Below are 22897 nucleotides of genomic sequence, written 5' to 3'. Positions count from 1 at the left end.
TAACGACCCCATTTTACAGGTTAAGGAGCCCTCAGGCTCAGAGAGGAAAAGAATTGTTGACAGAATGAATAACTGAATGAATGGCTAAACCCAAGGTGTCTTTGGACTGGGATTCTTTCTCCCAGGCCTCTGGCTTCCAGTGCCCAGGGCCTGCTCAAAGAGATGAAAACATGTCCGTACCTGCAGAGCCCCCCAGAAGACCAGTCACCAGTCTTCTGAGGGCACCAGGATGGCCTCCAAACTCCTCAAATATAATTTGAATATGGAGGAAACCCAGAAGCCCACAGCTAGCCCTCCCAGTGCCACCAGGCCCAGCAGGGGTTAAATGTGCACAGGGCGCTAGGAGGCCTGGGTTACCCAGACCCTTCATCCCTTTCTCTGAGCCTCGGTTTCCTTCTTTGATAAATGAATCCAAGGATCTTGAGGATTGTCAAACAGACCAAAGCTCTCCTTCCCATCACAGATTCTCTCCTGCCCCCTCGCCTCTCTCTGCCACCTCCCAGTGTCTAGCTCCTGCCCCACCTCTGATCCCTCCCTGACCAATGGGCATCTGAGGGGTGATCCATGACCTCCAGGAGGCAGGGAGGGGTTAGCAAGGCTGAGAAGAGGGGCTTCCAGGCAACCACTGTGTGTTCTCTGCTTTCTGCTCAGGCCTGCTCTGCAGCCCCCGCCCCACCGCCGACCATGTCCGATTTATAGGACTGCAGTCATGAAGTGGGGCTTTGAGCACGCCTGCCACTGCTTCCACTCCGCCCTTCCTGATGCTCTAGTGGTGGGATCCCTGGGCTTCCCCACACCCCTGCCCACCTCATGCTGGTAAACTCTGTCCCCCGCCCGAGTCACACTGAGATTCCCCCCTATGAGCTTGGGAAGGAGGTATTGCATGGGGGTGGGGTGGGATGAGCAGCTCTTCTGAGTCCAGAAGGGCCAGGAGTGAAGCAGCTGGAAAATGAGAATAGGGGACCTGTACCATTGGCACCTATGTGTGTCCAGAACCCTAGGAAGTCATGGCAAGCCTGGCTACCTGGCACGAGGGGAGGGTCCCTCTGATCCAGGCAAGGCTGGGGCTCCACCCTAGAGCTGGGGTCCAGCTGCAAGGCCATGAGCAGGGTCCACCCTGGCCTGGAGAAAGAGGGGGCTATGGAGTGTCCAGGGCCCTTGGCTGTGGAGAATCGCCTCTGTCCAGCCGGGTTGAGGGCAGCAAAGAAGGAAGGATGTCAGGGGACACAGTGGGTAGCTCCCTGGCTCTAGATGGAGCTGTTTCTTCAGCACCCCGAGAGCACTCCCATCCCAGTCCCTCCTTCTCCTGGATATATCATTCAGGTCCGTCCCTTTCAGCACATCCACTTGTCACCCTGTGCCAGGTTCGCAGTCCCTGGGAGGCCACATGCTCTTCCAGGGCAGGGACTGGGCCATCTCTGAAATGGGGATCAGAGTACTGCCCACCTGGCAAAGGTATGCGGAGGCCCCAGGAGAGGATGATGATGATGATGGTGGTCAGGCCCTTGTGAGCTGTGGAACTCTGTGTCCATGGGAGCCACTCTTCCTCTGGTTTTGGTGGGAGATGCTGGGTCCACTTGGGCTCTGTCCCCCAGATCTACACATCTTGGCCTTAGCCTGGGCGGGGGGGAATGTGTGTGTGTTGGGGGCAGGTTTGTTTGTCCTGGAATATGGCGAATCTTCTCTTTCCTCCTGTGGTTGCACAGGGGGTGACTGAGGCCCAGCCAGCAGTCTCATGAACAGTGGGTGTGTGGAGGGAGGCTGACAAGGGGCTAGGCTGGATGGAAACTCTCTGGGTCCCAGAATTCCCAGCTTCCTCCCCTGTCACCCCAGTCTGCCCTGCAAGGTGTCCCTCTGTGTCAGGCAGTGTGGGGATGTGAGTGCATGTGTCTGCTTCCGTGCTGATGCCCTAGTCCTAGGCTGCACTTGTCGGTGTGCATTTTTGAGCAGGAAGATTATGGGGAGGAGCATGGAGGGCAGGGGGAACTGTATTTGCGTCACAGTGGGGGGTAAATCCTGAGGGTGGGAGAGGGCAAATTTATGTTTTGCGCCCAGCAATATGGCTGAAGTGAACCCCAACAACTCCTCCCACCCTAGGGGGCTTGGAGACCCCCTGAAACCCCTGGCCACTGCTGGGCTGTGGGATGGTCATCATTGAGGCTGAGGGGTGGAGACTAGCAGGGCCTGAGTCATGGGAGACAGGAGCTCAGGGCTGGGTGGCATTTGGGAAAGGGGTTTAGAGTTCTGTGTGGGGACCACAACCCCCCGGCCTTCTCTTTTTTTTCACTTCTTCTGTACTGTCCTTTGTCCCCTGTGCATCCCTTATAGGTCTTGAGCTTGTGTGTGTTGGGAGGGGGGATGGGAGAAGGGGAGTGCAGAGATGAGGGGAGCGTCCCAGGGGGAGGGCTTGAGCTGTTCTGTCTGCTTTTTTTTCTCCTTTGAGTTTGTCCCAGATCCATCTCTCATTGTTCTCTGTGCCCAGCCTCTCCTGTCCGTCCATCTGTCTGTCTCTGGTGTGTGTGGGGGGGATGGGGGGGTTCTACTGCCCCAGACCCTGGGCCTCCAACTTCTTGGGAGCCCTGAGTGTGAGCTTTGCCCTCTTTCCACCCCATGCAACGTAGCTCCGCCCCTTGCCTAGCCAACCCCCAGCCTTAGGACAAGTGCGGCCTGGCCAAGCTAGGCTGAGGGTCCGCCCTCTCCTCAGAGGATGCTCTTGAAAGGGAAAGAGTACAGGCTCCTTTCATCTTTTCAGGAAGCTTCTAAAAGGAGTCCCCCTCTCCTCACCTGACCCCACCAGCTTTAGGAAGGAGGAAGGGGGTATGTGGCTAGACTGGTGTCCAGGACACTCAGCCCCCTCTTCCACCTTCCCGCCCCCCCACAGGACAGCCCTCACCTGCAGCCATAATCCCACCAAACTCACAGGAGGAAGAGCAAGAAGCTGGATCCTGGCTTTTCTCCCAACCCTTCCTTGGAACTTTAGGCCCACTTTCCACCCCACCCACCCTTTCTCCACCTCCTGCTCTTAGCGGGGGATGAGCAGCCCCTGTCCTTCCCTGGCCCGGCCCCGCCCCTCCCTGCAGTGACCCCTGGTGGGGGATGGGCAACGCCAGGCCAGGGCGCGCTGTGACCCCGCGGTACCCCGTCTCCCCTCTCGTAGATCCGGAGCGGAGCAGCCCCCCCATGCTGTCTGCGGACGATGCCGAGTACCCGCGGGAGTACCGGACCCTGGGGGGCGGGGGCGGCGGGGGCAGCGGGGGCCGGCGCTTCTCCAACGTGGGGCTGGTGCACACGTCTGAGCGGCGGCACACGGTGATCGCGGCCCAGAGCCTGGAGGCGCTCAGCGGGCTCCAGAAAGCGGACGCCGATCGCAAGCGCGACGCCTTCATGGACCACCTGAAGAGCAAGTACCCGCAGCACGCCCTGGCTCTGCGTGGCCCCCCGCAGGAAAGGATGCGAGAGCAGGTGAGCTGGAGCCGTGCGGCGGGCTGGGGCTGCGGGTCGCGGGCAGACAGGGGCCTGACGCCGTGCCCCCGGGCTCATCCCAAATCTGGAGGCGTCTAGGGCAGCGACTGGGGAGTTGGGGAGCTGTCCTTCCAGGGCAGTTGCCCAGGTTGACCTTTTCTGGAGCCTGGAGAGGAAGGGGGTGGGAGCTCAGCCTCCAGCCCTCTGCCCACTGGCCTGGCATTGGAAGCATCTGACTGGTCTGAGAGAGCCCCTTTAAATGGGCTGTTTAACCGGGCAGAGGGGCAAGAAGGCTGTCTTGGAGGCCAAGGGAGTGGTTGGGAGGCGGGGAGAGGACAACTGTTGGGACTGACCTGTCTGAGGCCCTGGGAGTCTGAGGGTTCATCCACTGGTGGTGTTGAGATGCTCGGGGTTGGCACCTCTGTGATATGGTTCCTTAGGGAAGGTCAGGCCTGGGAGCCTCAGTAGGGTGAATCCCAAATGTCCCCAGCCCCTGCCAGAATGGGAGGCCAGAACTCCTGGGGCATATTCCCTTCCTCCTCCCCTGTTCTCCCCCCCCCCATCCCGTTCCTCCCCCAAGATCCGCTATGTGACTTTGAACAAGAGGCCTTCTCTCTCTGTACCTCTGCTTCTCTCCTGCCATCTGTAAGGTCAGAGAAGAGACAGGGCTCCTGCCTCTGGCCAGAATCTGTCTCCTTCAATGGGGTGAGACACTTCCCACTTAAATCTCCCCCAGATCCTTGGGTTCCTGAATGCATCTCTCCATCCAAGTATTACCTTCTTGTCTATAGCAAAGTTCTTTCTTGGGACTAGCCTTCTGCTTACACTCGCACATTGGTGAGAGTTCTTGATAGCTGCTGCGTGTTGGCTGCTGAGACTCAGGCATTGTCCCACTCTGGGATAAGGGACTGAGGGGAGGGTGGTATGTCCCATCAGCATCCTTTCAATCAAGGCTTGGGGGAATCAGCCCCTTCCCCCACACCTGTCTTGCTCTGATTCCCTTTTCCAGGTACTGTTGAGTATGGCTGGGAATGGGGAGCCCCACCCCCACTGCAGAGAACAAGGACACATGGTGCATTTCTGGTGCCTTATCTGCCCCTAGATGCCAACCCAGTTCTGCCTGACTTTTGCCATTTCCCAGCTCCAGAGTCCTGCTGGGAGCAGGGCCCAGAGGGAGATGAGGGCAGAGTTGCAGATGAAGGAGATGTGGCCCTAACGCTCAGGGCCCTTGTTCCATGGGTTCCCTCTGTGTGCTCTGGCTTGGGAGGAAGGGGCAGGGGCATGGGCTACAGCTGGGGAGAAAGGATGTGTAAACTTGAATATGAGGGGCACAGTCAGTTGGGAGTGGGTGTAGAGAATGGGAGATCATATAGGCAGCCCTAATCAAGGAAGGCTTCCTGGAGGGGATGGTATCTAAGCTAGGCTTCCTAGGATGAAAAGAGTTTGAATAAACATTGAGGAAGTGCATGTCATTTTGTGTAGTGGGGTGGAGCTGGGTGAGCATAGGCTGAGTCTGTTTGGGGAGTGGCACTGAGATCCGCCAGGCTGGGGCAGAGGCTCAGGGTAGAAGGCAGTGGAGTGAGGTGAGGGGGCGGATTGTAAAAGTGGGTCCAGATGGTGGTGGTAGGAGGGTTGTGGTTGCTTTTGGATGGTGACTAGGAGGGGACAGGAGATAAGATGGGTCAAAAGGAAAAGGATGGATGGATGGAGCTTGGAGGGCAGACGGAGCAAGGCTTGTTTGCTGTCTGGATCTAAGAGGCAAAGACAGAAAAACCTGGGCCACAGGGAGATGTTGGTGCCTTGGAGAGAAGTAGGGGGTTGGGGAGGGAAAGATTTGAGGAGGGTAGAGGAGAGGAATCTAGGGAGACAAATTTGAGGAGGAAGTAGAGCATGCACACGGGATCCTTCAGGCACAAATGAGCAGCTCAGGACCCCAGAGGGACCCTGGCCTCAAGAGGAGAACTGAGCATGACCAGGGCAGAAATGGAAGGAGGACCCCAGACACCAGAGTAGCCACCAAAGGCAGAATGAAGTGTGAGAAGGGGAAATGGCCCAAGGTGTCGAAGGGGGAAGCCCAGGAATCATTCTGCCTCCAGGAGGAAGAGGAGAAAGGCCCCTGCAGGAGGAGCCAGCAGGACAACCATCTGCCCTTCAGGAGTTAAGAGGGATGGAGAGACAAACAGCTGTTGGGGCTGACAGGCTCTGAGGCCCAGAGGGTGCCAAGAGAGCAGATTTCCCTATGCTATGGGAGACAAAGGCCAATGTCAGAGGTTGGGTTGGGGACGGGGGTGGTGAGGAAACAGGAGCCCTGGCCAAAGACCTGTTTGGGGATTTGGCCAGGAAAAGATGAGTACAGCCAGGGTGGCAGCTTCAAGAGGCAGCAGGCGTGGGAGGGAAGATGTGGATGTGTCTGCAGGCCTTGCACCATGTCCGCCATGTTCACTGCCCACAGTAGGCAACCAGTTCATATTTCTGAAGTGAATCAGGGCACAGCCATTCACTGGCTTGCAGATTCATTCCGTTATTCATTCACTCATGCGTTCCCTCCCTCAGAGTGTAAGTAGGCAAGACCCACAACGCTTCCCGCTTCCCTCGCTTGCTTCCTTCCTTGTGCTGTGGTCAGTGTTTAGCATAGTGCTGGCTCAGGAAATGTTTGTGGATCAAGCAGCTGGATGAGAGAGGAAGGAACGTGAGGATGCTGAGGGGGAGAGAAACAAGGGAAACAGGTCTTGAGGGAATCTGGAGAGATGGACTTCGAGCCTTAGGCCTGGTGTGGCATTGCGGTGGGGGAAGAAAGATGAGAGGGAAGAAAGAGGTGCTGTGGGGACTGAGGCATGCTGGGGTGAGGCCACTCCTGCTGAATGGTCCCAGTCTCAGTAAGGCAGGAGGAGACACCCTAAGTGAGGAGGGAATGAAGAACTGGAGGAGGGGCAGGATTGGAACAGCTCCCTTGCAGAGTATACAGGAAGGCAGTCAGGAATAGGAGGAAAGGATTTCAGTGGGGAAATCACACACCTTGCCCTGGGCTCAGGGAACCCCCAGTCTGACAGGAGAGACCAGCATCCAGAAACAGACTGAGACTCTAGGTAGAGACCCAGCCAAGGTCAGGGACTGGCCAGCGTTGCTGGTCCCTTAGTGGTGTGAGCTCTGTGCCAAGGCTCACCCAGCAATGCCCTTCCCCAGCCCCTTTCAGTCTCCCAGCGGCTCCTGCCCGCTCCCCCTAATGGGGTGTCCCCTCGCTTCGCACACACAGGTTGGCGGCTGGACCGTGGACCCTGTGTGCCTCCTCAGCTCCCTCTGCTCCCACCTCCATGGCGACTCCGCCCCCTCCGGGGCTGGCCAGCCGGCCCAGGTGAGTCACCCACCTCCACCTCACTCCCCAAACCCATGGTGGAGTTTGGGGAGGATTTTTTGGAGGGGGGATACCTAGGATTTTAATTTTGCATCCCTTTCTCCTTTATGTAGGAGCCCCCATTTTCAGGAGCCATCTATGCCCTGTACTCTCATCTCCCCTTAATTATCTTATTCCCCACCACTACCTCCCCAAACCTGTGGCAGGGTTTGGCTTTGGGGAAGGAATTTTTTGAGGCGGGATACTCAGGCTTTTTTTTTTTTTAATTTTGCAGTACTTTCTCCTTTAAACAGGAGTATGCCCCCATCCCCTGTAAGTTTTGAAGTCTCTTATGCTCTGTTCTCAATTCCCAGCCCCACTGCAGATCATCATATTCCCTATCTCACCCCACCCTTCATTCCTGAGCCGACCCAACCTTCCCCTGATGTCTTACCATCAGGAAGTTCTTCATGATGTCTCTCTCCCACCCTTCCTGCTATGTGCAAGGCTTAGTCTCACATTTTTAAGGAGAACTTTGGCATCTAACCACTTGTTCTGAACTCGTTCCCCTCTTGCTTATCAAGCCTCAGTTTCCCTGATGGGAAGATGGATTTCAGCTTAGGCAGGGACATGCTTAGACAGGCTTTTAGGGGCTTGGGCTCCCAGCTCAGGCCTGTATATCACCATGGGAGAAAAAGGGCAACTAAGGCCCAAACTGGGAGGAGGGGCCAGGGAGTCAAAATTTCAGTGGGGAGGGGACAGCCCAGAGGGGACCTTGACTTGAGGATGTTCAGCTGTAGGGCGCAGAGGAGGTGGAGTGGCGGGGAATCCAACTGGTAGGATGAGGGCTAGCTTCACTTCATCACACACCCTGCTTCCCTAGGGAAGACCGACAAGGGTAGACTTTTTCAAGGAAAATTAAGAGAAAGAAAAATGCAGTAGCCTAGCAAAGGACAAGTAGCTGAGTGTGACTCAAGTCCAGCAACAGTTTGGCACACTTGGCATCAGGCACAGGGCATTCAGCCTGCTTCCCTTCCAGGCTCTCAGACAGACTCATCTTGGCTGAATTTTGGGGAACAGGGATGTGTCTGACCCCAAGGCTAGATGGCAAGTGGTGTGGACTTGTCTTGAGTGGCCAAGTGCATGGTAGAGGCCAATGTGGAGCTGGGACAGGGATGCTGATGGGGCAGAGGACAGGTTCAGTGTGCATGGGGCAGTCCAGAGGCCCTCCCCAGATAGAGCATCTTGAGGCTGTAATACGGTTAGGGTGATGGTGAGGAGTGAGGCTCGGCTTGGTGAGCTCAGGTCATGGGGTTCTAGGCCTGTCCCCATTTAGAATCTGTTCTGCTGAAGGAAAGGGGAAAACCTGAAGGGACCCTGACCCCAGAGCTTTGTAATTACTGGAAGTGGTTGTGCACAGGATCTTGTCATCACTTGATAGTTGTCAATCGTCATACTTCCTGCCCCCCAGGGCTGCGTCTGAGACTCCTTTTTGTAAAGTGCAGGACCAGAGAGGTTCAGCAAAAGCCAGAGTCACATAGCTCCTCAGGATCAAAGGCCATCTAGGAAACTTAGGTATCCTAAGCCTTCCAGGCTTGGCTGGGAATCAAGTCGTGGGAGAGCTAAAAGCGCAACGGTGCAACAGCTGAGACCCTGGTGGGCACAGGTTGTGTGCGCAGAAGGTGGTGCAGCAGGAGGTCGGACACTCCCCGCCCCCAAGGCCAGACCTTCGGGGTGGGGGCTGTGAGAACGACCCCGGGAAGGGGACCGGAAGCCACTGCCCCTCCCCCGCTTCCACTAGGCTGTTTAACCTCCCTCCCTCCTACTGCAACCCGAGTCCGGGGCGGCGGGCCGGCGTATCGGGTGACCGCGGCGACGCAGCCACCAGCCTCCGTCGCTCCTCGGCGGGGCCGCGCCGGCGGGGCCGCGCCGGAGGAGGGGGCGGGGAGAAGGGATGTGATCGGCCGCGCGCCGCGCGGAGCCAGGTGGAGTCGCGGTTACCAGGGCGACCGGGGCCCCGGCCCGCTCCGCGGCGGCGGCGGCACAAGGATTGCAGCAAAGGGCACCGGCGGCGGCGGTGGCAGCGGCCGCGGAGGCGGCAGGGGGAGGGGAGAGCCCGGGAGGGAGGGAGTCGGGGGCTGCTCTTCCTCCCCCTCCCGACGTGGGACTCGGGGCTGGGGGCCCCGCGCATACACCTGTGGCCGCAGGTAAGGGAGAGCGGCCGTGGGGGCCAGGGTCGCCGCCTTGGGTTCGGCGGGGGACGGGGCATGGAGATGGGGGGCCGCTTCGCGGCACCTAGGGACTGGTGGGGGACGCGCAGGCCATTGCGGTTCCAGATCCCTGAGAAACGCCCCCTCCCCTCCCCCACCGCGCTCGCAGCCTTCAGCTTGGACCCCGCCCGCACCCCGAAATGCGAAATGCAGCTGGCGCCCCCTCCCCCCAACCTCGAAAAGTCATGACCTTCCCAGGTTGCGCCCCCGCCCCCAGCCGCAGCACAAGTCCCGCAGCACCCCCTCCCCCGACTCTGCATTAGGAGGGGAGAATGGGAGGGTGTCGATGGGCACACCTTGGGCGGGGGCTTCGTGCAGTGCATCGCGGAAGGCTGGCAGTGGCGGGGGCGCTTTTCATGGCCCCAGCCTAGGGCAGCCCGGGGGGCGGGTGTTTACGTGGACGCGTGTTCAGAGGAGTTAGAGGTGGGTGTGTGCGCTAGTGCACGCGGAGCTGGGGAATTCAGGAGTGGGGGTGAGGACCCGGTGAAAGATTCTCCCTTCTCTCCCAAGGATGCGTCATCGGGGCCCCGAGGTCAAGGAGGGGTCACACATTCATCCAGCCTAGGCGGACTCTTGCCCAGGGAGGGGAGAGACCTCATCTGGCTCAGCTAAGGTTCCTAAGGGGCAAAACTGCCCCTCCCAGGACCAGGTGGGAGAAAGGATCAGCTGCAAAAGAAGGGACAAACTCCACTAAAGGCATCAGGGTTTGTGGAGTGAGGGAGAGAGTTAACTTCTCAGTCCCTAGAGGGAAGAAACTGTTTCTTCTCTCACCAGGGAGTTTCAGCACTCCCTGGCCTGGTTCCCTGGGTCTCCAAAGAACCTCCCCCTCATCTTATCTGAAAGCCTTGTCCCTGGGGTGTGAATGGCTAGCTTCCTTCTAATCCACTTACAACACCTCTCATTTTGCCCCAGCTTCCATAAGATTCTTCCCCATGAGGGGCGAGTGGCCACCACTGGCAGTCTCCTACTGGACCCTGTTTGGCCTCGGCCATCTTCAGGAAGGAGAGACCCCTGCCAGCTTTGCCTTGGTCTTGGAGGGTTTGGTTGTGGTGTAGAGCCAGACTTCTCTTGGCCCCTTCCTGCTCTCTGCCCTCCTTCCAGGGGGCTTTCTGGTGCTGGGAAATTCCAGGGAAAAGGCCAGAAGGCTGGGCAGAGTTGGGTGCCAGGAGATGGAAGAGGTGCCAAAGAAGAGTATTCAGAGTCATCCTTCCTCCTGTGGGCTGGACTTATTTGATTGGCATTCATTCATTATCAAGTATTTGTTGAAGGCCGACTATATACCAGGCACTGTGTTAGGCACAGCAGGGGGAATAGACAGCCAGGAGAAGGATGAGGAGGTAAAGGGTGCTGGGTGTTGGATGAGCAGTGACTGGGGAGTGTCCCACCTTAGAGAACAGTGAAGAAACCCTCTGCTCAGTTCCTCAAGGCTGACCCATGGGTTTAACACCCTGGAAAAAGGCAGAGACAGGGGTGGATAGTATTACCAGGGGCCTCTCCCCACTATGATCTCCCCTCTCCAAGGACACTGAGTCTCCCGGAGACCATGTATCGCATTCCTGATGGGGTCAGTGTGAAAGAGGATCATTCCTCCCACTTTCTACAAGGGAAAACTGAGGAGCAGGATTCTCTCAAATGCCTCTGCAGACCAGTCCAGATTCTCCAAGCACAAACGCAGCTCCTCTTCCATCTTTTCTCTTTTCTGGGGCTTGGCTGGCCTTTCCTGTGGCACTGCTGTCATCTGGTCCTTTTCCCTGGCTAGTAACACATCTCTTCAAGGTCTGACTGCCCCATGGATGTGCCTAGCCTCAGGATCCTGGGATAGGCTCATGTTGAAGGCATAGACAGTGTGGCAGTAGTCAGGCCTTCTCCCTGTCTCTTCCCAGGGACATGAGGTGGGCTCCAGCCATCTGCACGAGGTCCCCTCAGTCCAATGTGTAAGGGACATGGAGGTGACCCAGGTCAGGCTGGGGCATCACTTCTTCCACTCTGACCCCTATAAGTTGACATTGGTGAGGGGTGGGAGTGGGGCATCTTCTGGTGCTTTTGAGTCAGGAGTTCACCTACCTGACACAGGATGTCTGGGATATCATAGGCATGGGACAGTGGCCATGGTGGCCAGAGGCACCCTAACCTGGCTAGTGGGGGCGAGAAGAAATGGACTCTTTGCGTGAGGTGGCTCTGATGTCATGTATGTGAGCTGTGGAGGTACTGCTTTGTGTGTGTTTCTGTAGATGGTATGTGTCTGTGTCTTTGTGTCCACGTGAATACCAGGTATACATGACTGAGTATTTCCGTGGCTCTGGCTGTGCCTGTAGGGCTGAGGGTGGGTGTCAATGGTACCTGTGCCTCTGTGTTTCAGTGTGTGTCTCTGTGACTGGGTGTGATGCTTGTGGGAGTGTGTGTGAGCAAGTCAGAGTCCTGTGGGGAGAGGTTGCATATGTTTCTGTGAGTAGGGAGTGGTCTGTGTACAAATATCTCTGTCTCCAAGTTTCTAGTAGTTTCTGACTGTGGGTTCTCTCTTCCTGCTTGTGTCCCTTTCTGGGTATGTTTTTGTTGCACTGTGTGTTTGTGGAGATGTACTTATCCAAGGATGCTCCTGAGAGTCTGTGTTCAGCTTTGTGCCTGAGCCTACGTGTTGTAGGGAGCTGAGTGACCCATGTATACGCTGCCTGTGCCTGGTGTAATGGGGGTGGTGAGTCAGGGGCGCATGGCCTGCTCTGCAGAGCCGTCCATCACTGCCGGGTCTGCAGACACGGCTCTCGTCATGAACCTTCCCGTGCCCTCTGCCTGGCTCTGCCTGCCCCTTTGTGTCCACTCTTTCAGCTGCCTCTCCCCTTCCCAAGGCCACAGACTGCTCTAGCTAGAGCCTGTCACTCCAGCCCCTTGCCTCTGCTCTTGGCACCTGTGGGCATCCCCTGGCACCCATGGGGGTAGCACATGTCCATAGATTGTCCCAGGCACTGGCTGGGGCACAGCCTTTGCCGCCTCCTTCCCCTGCCTGGCATGTGACTGTTGCTTTCATCTCTTGGAGCCAATGCCAGGGGGAGGATGGGGACTGTGGCTCAGATGGGGACAGTCCTAGCAAGTGAACCTCTTCATCCCAGCCCTGGCCCACTGTCACCCCCACCCCAACGGTCTGCTTCAGGCAAAGCCTCCATCCCAGCAGTGCCCCTCGACTCAGCCCCTAGCCAACTCTCCCTGCCTTAAAATATTCAGGTGGCACAGAACGCCCCAGTGTGATGTTCTTCCCCCTTTGAGGATCTTCACTGTCCCTCTCCTCCGTCAGTGGCTCTGAGGCCTGGGGAACCTTGTCTGCTTGTGCCAGGCACCCCAGGGCCAGGCCATCTGCTGCCTCTGTCTTCCTGCTGAGGCTGGCACCGGTCAGCAGGGTGCCCTCAGCCTTGCCAAGAACCAACCCGGCCTCAGGGCAACTCCCACCTTGGAGTTGGCCATCTGGAAGGGCCTGCTGGTCTCCAGGGAAGGCAAGGGACCCCAGGTTACTGTGAATGAGGAGGAATCGAGGTTCCCCAATCTAGAGATGTTAGGAAGGATGCAGAGAGCCCTCCTCTCTCACCTACCCAGCCTAGGTACCCAGGCTCCCTAACTCCCTTTGCTGCCCAGGGCACCCCATCCATTGCCAAGTGCTATGAGGTTGCCAACATCTGTCCACCTTTCTCTGTCCATCACCTCACACAGACCTCCCTGGAGTCCAGTTCAGATCCCACTCTGCCCCATTCAAATGATTTCTGCCTGTTCCGGTAAAGTCCATTTGCTTTCACTTGACATTGAAGGCTATTCATCATCTGGCGCCAGCACCCCTTTGCAGCCTAATCTACTACTTTCCCAGCCCTGACCCCAGCCAAACTGGACTGTTGGCTACTTCTCGGCATACTCTATGCCTTCCTACCCCTGGGCATTTGCCCATGCTGTTCCCACTGCTCAGCATACCTTTTCTACCAGTTTCCAGCCTATTCATCTTTCAAGACTCAGCTCAAATGCCACCTCTTCCGGGAAGTTTTCCTGGCCTGCCACAACCGGATGTCATTTCTCTGGGCCCACAGCTTAGATTTATCTCTGCCCCTCTTCGATAGTATCTCATGGGCTCCATAGATCATGAGCATCTGTGCCGTTTCCTACTTGTAAACTCTCTGAGAGCAGTTACTGAGGCTTGAATGCGTGGCTTGTAAATGTCTGGAATGGTTCTCCCTGCCCCCTCAGCAGGCTGGAGCCTGCTCAGTGTCATACTGGGTGCACCAAGGCGTTCTTGGTCTCAGTAAAGGACAGCCTATACCAGAGGTTACTTCCTTCCTGCCCCTGGGAGGGTGGAGGGCTCATGTCCCAGGGCTAAGTGAGGATCTCTAACCCACCCTTGCCCCTCCTCCCCCCTCCCAGCCCCTGCATAACCATCTCTTCTCTTATTTCCATCAGCAGCCAAACTACTGGAGTTTCAAGGTCAGTGTGTTGCTTCTGCTTCTGTGACAACTGCATGTGCTCTGCCTCCCTTGACCCTGCTTCTCCCTCGCACATGCTTGGCACGGGGTGTGCATCTGCACGGGCACCTTCTGGGGCGGGTGGGGGGCCTAGGGGCTGCAGGCTGTGGTTGCCGCCTTGAGAGAGTCTGGTTCACCTGCTGGGGTCTTGTGGATCCACAGCGGGAGTTTGGGCCACCTGCTGGGAATGCTGAGTTGCCAGGTTTCCCCAGCCCATGAGGGGCATTTTGGAATGAGAGGGCTTATCTGACGTCTCCCGCAATCTGGAGAAAGTGCTGGCACTAAGTCAGGGGCCTGGACCCCAGAACCTTGTTGAGGGCTCTGTTCTATGAACTCGGATCTCACCGTCCAGGGAGACCCTGTGACTGTGTTGGGCTCCTGATGCCTTTCTTACTCCCCACTGTGGGGGAGCTGGTCACCAGCTCCTGGGCAGTGCCAGGCAAGAGGCTCAGGGCCCTGCACCCCCAAACTGAAAGTCTCTGCTGCCTAAGTGGAGAGCTGAACTCAGGGATGGGGCCTTTCTACCTTTTCTGGACAGTTTGAACTCTCCAGATCCGGAGAGCTGTCTGCCCCCTCAAAGGACATCCTGCTGACTCCTGGGGGAGCACCCTTAGGCACCTCCTCCATCCTTCTTGGCACCCAGGTCAAGAGCTGAGTGAACCAACCTAGGTTGCTGCTTGCATCCTGGAGTCTCCTGGCCCCCGAAGCCTCAGGCATCATGACAGGCGGGGGCATCCATCCCAGAGTCCCCAAGAGTCATTTTGTTCCATGTCTTGTTTCCACACGTGCATTTTCCCAGAGTACTACAAGAATTCCTGGAATTGGAGAATCATGGAATCAGAGGATCATGGTATCAGGCATGGCCTCTTTCCAGGGGGCAGAGAGTGTAGTGGTTGAATGCCCGACAGCCAGTCTGCCTGGTGGTGAATTCCAGTCTGCTACTAACTAGCTTAGTGGCCTGGAGCAAGTTACATAATCCCCTGGGCCTGTTTCTCCTCTGTAAAATGGAGCAACAATACCTGCATCACGCCACCTCCAGTTGCCGTTGGGTCGATTCTGACTCATGGCAACCCCATGTGTGTCAGAGTAGAACTGCACTCAATAGAGTTTTCAATGACTGATTTTTCAGAAGTAGTGGCTGAGCCTTTCTATTGAGGTGGACTTGAACATCCAACCTTTCAGTTAGCAGCTTAATGCGTTAATCATTTGCATCACCCAAGGGCTCCACCTGTATCATAGGGTTGTTCCAAAAAAAAAAAAAAAACACCAGCTTCCAATGAGTCAGCTCCAACTCATGGCAACTCCATGTGTGTCAGAGTAGAACTGTGCTCCACAGGATTTTCAGTGGCTGATTTTTTGGAAATAGATCACCAGACCAAATAAATGAAATGACACATGTCCTAAGTACAGTGTCTGGCTCATAGTGAGCCTTGGATGGTAGCTAACCTCATTAGCTATTAGAATCATGGACACTGACTTGAGTCCCAAACCTGGGAATCAGAATTACCTCAGTCACTTGTCAAAGATCTTGAACCCCAGGCCCTGACCCCCTAGAGATTCTGATTCGGTGAACCTGGGGCCCTGGAGTTTTTAGAAGCTCCTGAGTGATTCAGCCCGTCTGTGAACCTCAGATCCTAGTCCTACCATCCTACTCAAGGTTCCCATGGTCTGATCTCTGACCAGGAGTCACCAGCTCCTCCTTGAACACCTCCAGTGACAGGTGCTCACTACCTCCCATGGCAGCCACTTTCCTGTCTTTGGAGAGCTTTGCTTGAATTTCAGTTTTGTTCTCTTGCTATCTCCTTCATGCTTGGGAAGTCCTTCTAGATGTCTCACTTTCCTCTGCCCTGTTATATCAGCCTAGGGATGGAGAGAAGTGCTAAGGGACTTTCCCTCTTTTCAAGAGGGTTTTTTCACAAAGGCTGTCAGGTAGAAAGGTGCCCATGGGGTCAGGATGGAGATAGGAAATAGTGGAGCAGGGAGTGTGGGCATCTCTTTTCCTAAGGTCCCTGGTCAAAGTCCTGCCTTCTCGGCAGTCCCCAGGATCCCTGATCCCCTGCATTCTGGCTTCTGTTCCATCTTCTTATTGGCACCTTACTTGTGTGCCCCCAGGCACTGTGGTCACCCCCTGCTCTTCATCCTTGCTAGCTGCCTCATTCTGCCTGAATTCTGTAGCCCCTCATCCATGCCAGCCTGACAATCACTGACCTTCAGTTGCCTGGCAACCCCATGACCACCAGACCACACTGCTGCAGAGCTCCCTGTCCTTCAGCTGGGGCTGAAGGTGAGAGAAGGGCATGGCTGGTACTGCTGGTCAGCCCAGAGCTGAGTTGTAGGGTCCAAAGTCTGGGCACAGGCATCCTCCCAGATGGCCCCAGTTTCTATACTGCCTCCCGTGTCCCCAGATCCAGGCCCACCCACTGCTCAAGGCATTGTGCATGAGGCTGTAAGCCTCCTGAAGTCCCCAGGTCTGACCTTCCATGTCCCCAACTCCTCGAGGTTGCCCTGGGACAGCTGGGCACACTGCCCATTGGAAGATGCTCTCTCTTTTTGAGAGTACTAATCCGATTGGAGCGTTAAATAGAGTTAATACAAAGATGGAGATTAATTAGGGGTTAATCAGGATTTGGGGAAGGGGGGAGCTGAGGAGAACAAATGATTATTTTTTAAAATACTTTTACTGAGTTTTTATTATAAAAGTAATATATTCTGACTGTGCAAAATTCACACAGCAGAGAAATGTATAAAGTAAAAAAGAGAAAGTCCCCTCCCGAGCCTGAGATAACCACTATAAATGGTTTTGAGTATGATTTTGTTGTTGTTAAAAATAGACATTATATTTGATAGAAAAATACAATTGGGAAATCTTTTTTTTTTTCCTTGATGTTGTATGTAAATATCCTGGACATCATTCCATGTAGATCTGATTCATTATTTTTCTCCCTTAAATAAATGAGTTTGTATAGCAACCAGGTCTGAGGGAAGGGGCTGCAGTAGAACGGCAGAGGCTGTGGCCTTGAGTGACAGACCCAGCTTTCAGCCTAGATTAGGCTTTTAAAATATAGTTGAAATGATGGGGACCTCCCCCACCCTGCAAGGAGAGAGCAATCAAGCTGTCCCTGGAGAAAGGAACGGTCACTGTGTGACACCGTTCCCTGCCCCCAGCCAGATCTCACCCTCGGCTGGAGCTGCAGTGCCCAGGGCAAGCGGCTGTCCTGCTGGGTACTGGGGGAGGCTCACCAGGCCAGCTGGCTGTGTGGTAGCATTGTGCCCGGCAGGGAGGGCTGAGGTCTGGGTCTGTGTACTCATGTGTACCACACCGGGCTTAGCATGTGCATTGTGTGTGCTAAACAGATAGTCTGTTTGGAATTGGGATCCATTTGGCTTTGGGGGGTTTGGGGTGGTTCTCCCAGTCACCTTAAATCAAGGGCATTCTCTATGCCCACCTCTGCGATGGTCCACCCCCCTCAGAGCTGGGATCCTGGGGTCCCCAGCCCTCCTTGCTTTCTCATGGGCCCTGCTTCCCACCCCACCCCCACCCCTCTGAACTCCACGAAGGATAAATTCGCCGCTCACAAACCCAAGCCCGCAGCTTAATTAATGTCTGGAACTGATGCCCCAATTTGCTCAACGATTCTGCTGCTCACCTCGGTGACAAATTCGTGTTGTTGTTTTTCTCTGGAAGCTTAAAATAGCAGGCGTGCCCATGGCTCCCGCTCAGATGGTTTCTTGTCTGGCTTCCCAGAGTGCCTGAGTCCTTTGCCCACTCCTTACCTGCTGGGTGTCCCAGTGTCCCAGGGAAGTCAAGGCCTGAGAGGTTAAGGAACTCTCCTGTGGCCACACAGTGAGTCTGGAATCCAGGAGACCTTCCTATGAATGTGTGTGTGTTGCTGGCTGGTGGGAGCTCCCTAGGCCTGGTTGGGGGCAGCAGCCCAGCGAAGGGGGCTCACACTCGGTTCCTCTCGCCCTGCCCTGCCCTGCCCCTGCAGACCCGCAGCTCACGCCACACACAGGGAACCCAGCCGGGGCTGGCGGACCAGGCAGCCAAGCTGTCGTACGCCTCAGCTGAGTCACTGGAGACCATGTCAGAGGCCGAGCTGCCCCTGGGCTTCAGCAGGATGAACCGCTTCCGACAGAGCCTGCCCCTCTCCCGTTCTGCCAGCCAGACCAAGTTGCGCTCACCAGGTACAGCCCACCCCACCCACCCTCCTTCTGCTTGCCTGGGCTCCTCCCTCTGCTCTTCCCTGCCCCCCTCCCCCCAGCCCTCTTCATCCCCTTCAACACTCATCTCTCCTCAGCCACTTCTCCCTGCAGCCTCTGGCTTCCTTCCCCATACCCCCATCTCTCTCCCACCCCTCCTGAGCACCCTCCTCCTCTCTCCTTCCTCAGCTTCTCTTTTCCCAGCCCTCCTCTCTTTCTCTCTCCTCTCACCTCTCTCTCCAAGATCCCTACCCATCTCTCCCTCAACATCCGCTGCACTACCTCTTTCTCTCTCCAAGCCTCCCCTCTCCCCCTCCCCCTTCAGCTTCTATTTCTCTCTCAGCAGCCCCCCTTTCCTTCATCCCCTCCCTTCTCCAACTCTCCAATCTCTCTGTCCCTCAGCAACTCCCCGCCCTCTCCTAACTCCCTCTTAGCTTCTGCCCTACTGCCCCTGGCCCCCATTCCATTCCTTGTCCAGGTTCCAACCTGCCCCGGGTCGCGCCGGTGCCTTGAGAGGCTGGAGGCCCAGCCGGCACCCCCAGAGCCCCCAGCATGAGGAGTGCTTGGGTGCACCTGCACTCTGGGCCCGCGTCCAGCCTCAGACCGTGCCGCTGCGCAACCAGCGCAGTTCCTGAAGGCCCCCCTCGCTCTCCCGGCGGGCGGCGCGGTGGCGGCGGCAGTGACAGCGAGGGCGGTGTCTTCTCCGCAGGGGTGCTGTTCTTGCAGTTCGGGGAGGAGACTCGGCGCGTGCACATCACGCACGAGGTCAGCAGCCTGGACACGCTGCACGCACTGATCGCGCACATGTTCCCGCAGAAGCTCACCATGGGCATGCTGAAGTCCCCCAACACCGCCATCCTCATCAAAGACGAGGCTCGAAACGTCTTCTACGAACTGGAGGACGTCCGGTGGGCGAGGTCCCGGGGGGGAATGGGGTGGGTTTCCCTGTACCCTCTGGGAGGGGCTCGACTCCACGGGCCCTTCCCCAGTCCCCGCCAGACCCAACCGCAGCCCTTCCTTCCCCTCTCCTCCTAGGGCGCTAGCGCCCTGCCCCCTTCCTCTGCCATCCCAGCTCCGTCCCTTCCCCTAAATCATCCGCCCCTGCTGCTTCACCGTGGCTTGAGGTCACCAGAACATGGCACCTGAGGCCGGGAAGTGGACCAGGTGGAAGCTGCCGGGTGTGCGTGTTGGTGGCAGGCTGCCTGTGGCACCAGATCCACTGATAGCACGCGATAGAAAGGGCTGGGCTCCTGGCACCTCTTGCCCCCCCTCTTCCCCCTGCCAGCGGTAGCAGCCCCTCCTCATCCTGCAAGGCTGAGGGATGGTGACCTTCCACACCCCCTCTCCCCCAGGGATATCCAGGACCGTAGTATTATCAAGATCTACAGGAAGGAGCCACTCTACACTGCTTTCCCTGGCTCACACCTCACCAATGGGGACCTCCGGGTACGGCTGGGGATAACCAGGGCATGGGGGGGCTGGGAAAGTTTCTGAATGGCCAAGGTCATGATGATGGGTGCTGGTTGGGCAGGTGGAGGCCAGTATGGTCAGTTGACACCAGGGACCAGGGCCAGCTTCAGAAAAGGGAACATAGGGGCTGAGGCAGAGTTGTCTCCTTTAGTTGTGGGGTTATGAAGGAGCTTCTCCCCTCACCTGCCATTTTCCCCTCCATTCCCCACCTTCCACTCAGAATTTGTCTCACACACCTTTAGACATTCTAAGGGGCCTCTCTCAGGAACCTCTTCTACTTCCCCAACCCTCACCATGGGGTGGCTGAGGGTTGCCCCCATTTTCTCTGGTGCCTCTCCATCAGCCACTTCTCCCTCCATGCTGGGAGCCTTGGTGGGGAAGGGGCCCAAGATGCATGAGAAGAGAGGGAAGGCAGAGAACAGAAGGGACTTTCTAAGTGTCAGGGGGCAGATGCTTGTTCCTCTAGCAAGGGTCAGGGGTCCCCTTTGTGACCAGCCCTGTGGGGTTCCGGGTCTGTCTTCTGCACAGAGAGAGATGGTGTACGCGTCTCGGGAGTCGTCGCCCACTCGGCGCCTCAACAACCTGTCGCCGGCGCCACACCTGGCGTCGGGCTCGCCGCCACCAGGGTTACCGTCGGGGCTGCCATCAGGGCTGCCGTCGGGCTCGCCGTCGCGCTCGCGCCTCTCGTACGCCGGGGGGCGCCCGCCCTCATACGCTGGCAGCCCGGTGCACCACGCAGCCGAGAGGCTAGGCGGCGCCCCGGCTGCCCAGGGCGTCAGCCCCAGCCCCAGCGCCATCCTGGAGCGGCGCGACGTGAAGCCGGACGAGGACCTGGCGGGCAAGGCGGGCGGCATGGTGCTGGTGAAGGGCGAGGGCCTCTACGCCGACCCCTACGGGCTGCTCCACGAGGGACGCCTGAGCCTGGCCGCGGCCGCCGGCGACCCGTTCGCTTACCCGGGCGCCGGCGGCCTCTACAAGCGCGGCTCGGTGCGCTCGCTTAGCACCTACTCCGTGGCGGCGCTACAGTCCGACCTGGAGGATTCGCTCTATAAGGCGGCGGGCGGCGGCGGCCCGCTCTACGGCGACGGTTATGGCTTCCGCCTGCCGCCCTCGTCGCCGCAGAAGCTGGCTGACGTGACGGCGCCCCCCGGAGGCCCCCCGCCGCCGCACAGCCCCTACTCGGGGCCTCCCAGCCGCGGCTCGCCGGTGCGTCAGTCCTTCCGCAAAGACTCGGGTTCCTCGTCCGTCTTCGCAGAGAGCCCCGGGGGCAAGGCCCGCAGCGCGGGGAGCGCCTCGACGGCTGGAGCGCCCCCTCCCGAGCTCTTTCCCGGGCCCGGGGAGCGTCCACTGGTTGGGTTCGGGCCGCCTGTGCCAGCCAAGGACACTGAGACCAGGTGAGGGACCACGCGAGGCCTTGGGCTGGGGGCAGGGGGAGGGGAGGGAACACGGCAGAATCTGTGGCAGGATTGCGTCCTGGACCTAAGGGGACTCAGGGAACCTGGAGTCCTTTGTAGACTCTGAGTAGTCTTGAAGTGTCGTCGAAGCATCTTGAATGTGGTAGGGAGGACATTGGAGAGAGGAACATTGCTATTTTCCTTCTGTCTGCAAGTCCTGAGGTTGGACCACAGGGCTCCAGAAGAGACTTCTGGAGACCTGGGTTTGCATCTGTTTCTGAGCCTCAGTTTCCCCAAAATTGAGAGCCTCAAGCAGCAGCTCTTTAGCTTCTTTTCCAGCTGGGACACAGGATTTGCAGCTGTGAGAGCTGTCCAGCACAGGGCTGGCTGAAGTCCACTGGGCAGGGGCTGCTGATAAGAAATAGGGACAGGGAGAGAGACACATCTCCCTCTGGGCTGGGGAGCCCTCACCTGTGCGGGGCTGGAGGAGGTAATTAGAGCACTGGCCTGTCCCTCTCTGACCTCAGGCAGGGCTGCTGAGGGGTGAGGAGAAGCAATTCACATTTGTACTGTCTGTGCCAAGTTGGGCAAATTTGGTTCCTGCCTAGTCTGTTGTGTTAGGCGCCGTCGAGTCGGTTCCGACTCATAACGACCCTATAGGACAGAGTAGAACTGCCCGATGGGGTTTCCAAGGAGCAGCTGGTGGATTTGAACTGCTGACCTTTCAGTTAGCAGCTGTAGCTCTTAACCATTATGCCACCAGAGCTCCTGCCTTGGTCTAGTGGGAATGAATACTTGCACTTCCCTTGGGAGGGTGTAACAGGTGGTGTGGGAAGAGAGGGGTCCTTGAGGCTTCTGGGGACTCTGGGACAGCTTCAGAGAGGAGGCAGGGAGGAACAGCATGTGCAGAGGCATGGAGAGGTTAGAGTGGGGCCCATGAGGGAGCCAGTGGTGAGAGGTGAGGCTGGAGAGGAAATGAGTGACTGTTACAGGGAGAAGGTCCTTACTGATGCTAGTTGTGGGCTTGACCCTTAGGCAGCAGCACCCTTTGAATTGTCTTTGTGCTGGTGGCAGGGGAAGGGATGGTGTGTCCTTTGGGTATCAATTTTGGGAATGGTGGGCTGGGCAGGAGGAACTCCACCTACAAAAGAGGGAAGGCTCCAAGCTACATTCTTTCCCAGGGAGCGCATGGAGGCCATGGAGAAGCAGATTGCCAGCCTCACAGGCCTGGTGCAGAGCGCCCTGCTCCGTGGCTCGGAGCCTGAGACCCCCAGGTGAGGCCCTCTCTCAACACCACTGCCAGGGCCTGAGCCTAGGGCTGGCGGAACGGGAGATGAGCACTGGGAGCCCTGGGCCCAGCTCTGCCACTGCCTCACTCTGTGACCCTGGGTGAGTCCCTTATCCCCTCTGGGCCCCCATCCTGAGATCAGGGGCTGGATGAGACGATGACTAAGGAGGTCTCATCCAGCTCTCATGGCCTGAGGCCAGCTAGGACCCCCTAATGGCCACCTTCTTTTCCCTGTGTCACAGCGAGAAGATTGAAGGCTCCAATGGAGCAGCCACCCCCTCAGCACGTGAGTGAACCTTCTCACCCCCCCACCCCCCCACACAGGTCCTTACCTTCTCTGAGCCTCAATTTCCTAATTTGTTAAAAGGGGGTTAAACAATAAGTACATCACCAGGCCTTCCCAATGGATAAATGAGGCACCTTGGCCCAGGATGTCTTCACCCGCGCGCTTTGCTCCCCACAGGAGGGCTGGCCAGCACTTGGAGCAGAGGATCAAAGCCATGTCCTTCTCTGGCTACTCTGTGGGGTCAAAAGTGGGGAGGACCTTGCCCCGGGCCCTCCCAGGCTCACAATCTGTCCCCTTTCTCCTCCTCTGCAGCCTGCGGGTCAGGCAGCCGGAGCAGCGGGGCCACTCCAGTATCCGGCCCTCCCCCACCCTCGGCCAGCAGCACCCCTGCCGGGCAGCCCACCGCCGTCAGCCGCCTACAGATGCAGCTACACCTGCGCGGCCTGCAGAACAGCGCCAGTGACCTGCGTGGCCAGCTTCAGCAGCTGCGCAAGCTCCAGGTACTGCCCCCTCCGGGGCCCCGCCCCCTTCTCTGCAAACCCCGCCCCATCGGAACGCATCCACTAGCCCAAACCCCTTCCCACAAGACCCGCCCCCTCCCCTCCTCCCACATCCTCCTCTCAGAGTTCCCGCACCTTGTCCCTTGCTGCTCGCTGGGCCCCCCTTCGAACCCTTTCTCCCCTTCCCCGAGCACCCCTCCCTCACT

The 22897-nt window shown here is 57.6% G+C and overlaps 1 protein-coding gene across 1 annotated transcript in view; it reads left to right on the top strand.

Moving 5' to 3' along the window:
- Positions 1–3162: 3162 nt before the first annotated feature.
- The window catches only part of SRCIN1 (SRC kinase signaling inhibitor 1), a 40215-nt gene continuing 20480 nt past the window's right edge, over positions 3163–22897 (top strand). Inside the window, exons 1-9 of the mRNA XM_023732642.1 lie at positions 3163–3462; positions 13495–13515; positions 17543–17738; positions 18463–18661; positions 19106–19199; positions 19752–20617; positions 21799–21891; positions 22148–22191; positions 22504–22691. Coding sequence (XP_023588410.1) covers positions 3181–3462; positions 13495–13515; positions 17543–17738; positions 18463–18661; positions 19106–19199; positions 19752–20617; positions 21799–21891; positions 22148–22191; positions 22504–22691 — 1983 coding nt within the window. The 5' untranslated portion in view covers positions 3163–3180. The remainder of the gene's footprint in view (positions 3463–13494; positions 13516–17542; positions 17739–18462; positions 18662–19105; positions 19200–19751; positions 20618–21798; positions 21892–22147; positions 22192–22503; positions 22692–22897) is intronic.

Source organism: Trichechus manatus, unplaced genomic scaffold (assembly GCF_000243295.1).
Source record: "Trichechus manatus latirostris isolate Lorelei unplaced genomic scaffold, TriManLat1.0 scaffold00054, whole genome shotgun sequence".
NCBI classification, from domain to species: Eukaryota; Metazoa; Chordata; class Mammalia; order Sirenia; family Trichechidae; genus Trichechus; species Trichechus manatus.
Note: the sequence above shows the minus strand (reverse complement) of the source record. Positions and strands in the feature narration are given on the sequence as shown.